General features: G+C 48.7%; 1 protein-coding gene across 1 annotated transcript in view; it reads right to left on the minus strand.

The window, feature by feature from the left end:
• Positions 1-1,175, minus strand: part of LOC122559450 (neuron navigator 3-like) — a 163,935-nt gene extending 162,760 nt beyond the window's left edge. Inside the window, exon 1 of the mRNA XM_043708901.1 lies at positions 998-1,175. Within this exon, the coding sequence (XP_043564836.1) occupies positions 998-1,175 (178 nt within the window). The remainder of the gene's footprint in view (positions 1-997) is intronic.
• Between the last annotated feature and the right edge of the window lie 1,259 nt (positions 1,176-2,434).

The raw sequence follows: 2,434 nt of genomic DNA on the forward strand, positions 1-2,434 counted from the left end.
CACACACACTCACACACACACTCTCTCTCACGCACACACACACACCACACGCACACACACTCTCTCACACACATAGTCTCTCTCTCTCACACACACACACCCAAATGCACACACTCTCTCTCTCACTCACACGCACACACGCACATACACACACACGCACACACACCGCATAAGGAGGTAGAAGAGTCATAGACATGTACAGCATGGAAACAGATCTAACTCATCCATGCCGACCAGGTATTCTAACCTAATTTTGTCCCATTTGCCAGCACTTGGCTCATATTCCTTTTATTCCTGATGAAGGGCTTTTGCCCGAAACGTTGATTTTGCTTCTCCTCGGATGCTGCCTGAACTGCTGTGCTCTTCCAGCACCACTAATCCAGAATCATATTCCTCTAAACCTTTCCTATTCAGATACCCCTCCAGGTGCCTTTTAAATGATGTAATTGTACCAGCCTCCACCACTTCCTCTGGCAGCTCATTCCATACACGTACCACTCTCTGTGTGGAAAAGTTGCATTTAGGACCCTTTTATATCTTGCCCCTCTCACCCTACACCTATGCCCTTGAGTTCTGGATTCCCCACCCCAGGGAAAAGCCCTATCCATGCCCCTTATGATTGTTTAAACCTCTAAAAGGTCACCCCTCAGCCTAACTTCACCTTTCACTTGCTAAGCATCAAGAGCGAGCAGTTTAGGAAGCATGGGAAAGGGGAACAACTCCCCACAACCAGAGGGATCTGATGGTCTGGAGACCCAGGCACAAGATCGCACACATTCCCATCTGGAATTTGGGCAGATTGGATATTGCACCAAGATGGCGGTGGAGGAGGGTTCCTGAGCCAGGGCGAGTCCACTCCAACTGCTTTTCTCTTCTTCTTCTTCTTCTTGTTTTTTTTCTTCTCCTTTCTTTCACTCACCTCAGCTGGGATGGCATTGGCAGCAGTGAGGGATCCCACTGCCAATCACGTCGTGGTGGCAAGTGAGCCCTCACTTACTTTCTGGGGCAAATCTTGGAATTGGAATCAGCGGCTGCTCCATCAGCCCCTCCATCAGCCCCTCCATCAGCCCCTCCATCAGCCCCTCCATCAGCCTCTCCATCAGCCTCTCCATCAGCCTCTCCATCAGCCTCTCCATCAGCCTCTCCATCAACCGATCCATCAGCGCCTGGTCCATCGTTAGCTGCTCGACCAGCTAATCCTTCAGCTGCTCTCTCAACTGCTCCCTCGGCTGCTCCATCAGCTCCTCTACCAGCTGCTCCATCAGCTGCTCCATTGGCAAAGGTGATGTTTTGAGGTAGGCCCAGCAACGAAAGATGGCGGCTGATATCGATGTTGATTAGGTCTGCCACTGGCAGCAGTGAAGCGGTGGCATATGGGCATCATGGCAGCATGGATGAGATGGGGCTTGTGGTGAGAGATGGTGCCTGATGGTTGGTTCCGGTGTAGATGGCAGCGAGAGGTGGTGGAGGAGAGATGGTGCCTGATGGTTGGTTCCGGTGTAGATGGCAGCAAGAGGTGGTGGAGGAGAGATGGCAGTTGGGCATCATTGATGGTGAGCTGGCACAGGACTGATGGACTCTCTTTAAGCCCCAGCTCGCTGTTTTCCTTTCCTATTCTTAAATAATTCAATATGTTGCTGGGTCATGGTGACAGTGGAAAGTGTCATGGTGACAACACTAAAATCATTCATTCGTGATCCAGCTGAGTTTGGGTTGTGGGATCTTGCTATGTGACAGTTTTTTGGTATCTGGTTTTTACCATGTGACCGCAGCAACTCTCTAAAACCAAAGGTGTTATTTAATAGCGAGTCTGTGGAATTTTTCAAATATTGGGTCTTAAATAACAAAAATGTTGAGTGTTAGAGTCATTGAGATGTACAGCACAGAAACAGACCAACCCATCCACGCCGACCAGATATCCTAACCCAATCTAGTCCCACCTGCCAGCACCCAGCCCATATCCCTCCAAACCCCAGGGAAAAGACTTTTTCTCTTTACCCTATCCATGCCCCTCATCATTTTATAAACCTCTATAAGATCACCCGTCAGCCTCCGATGCTCCAGGGTAAACAGCCCCAGCCTGTTCAGCCTCTCCCTGTAGCTCAAACCTGTTTTCTTGTTTCAGACTGTTAAGTTATGCTCTAATGAACTAAATAAATCAATCTGATATGAAAACCTAAATATATTATACTGTTAAAGAAAATGAAACAAATGATTAATGGTACCGAATTTGTACCATTTTCTTCAATGGTTGCTATTGAAGCGTATTCCCAGAGACACCATTTTCTCGTGTGCATAGCCTTGAAGCACGAGGTATATCTCTTCCCCAGCAGAGATAAAATGCAGCCTGAATCTGGGGACAACTTTGCAACCCAAATGTCCCATCCCTCCCAGACAACTGGAAGCAGCCTGGTTGGGGTGGGGTGGGGGAGGG

The sequence above is a fragment of the Chiloscyllium plagiosum genome, chromosome 19 (genome assembly GCF_004010195.1).
Source record: "Chiloscyllium plagiosum isolate BGI_BamShark_2017 chromosome 19, ASM401019v2, whole genome shotgun sequence".
In the NCBI taxonomy this organism is placed as follows: domain Eukaryota; kingdom Metazoa; phylum Chordata; class Chondrichthyes; order Orectolobiformes; family Hemiscylliidae; genus Chiloscyllium; species Chiloscyllium plagiosum.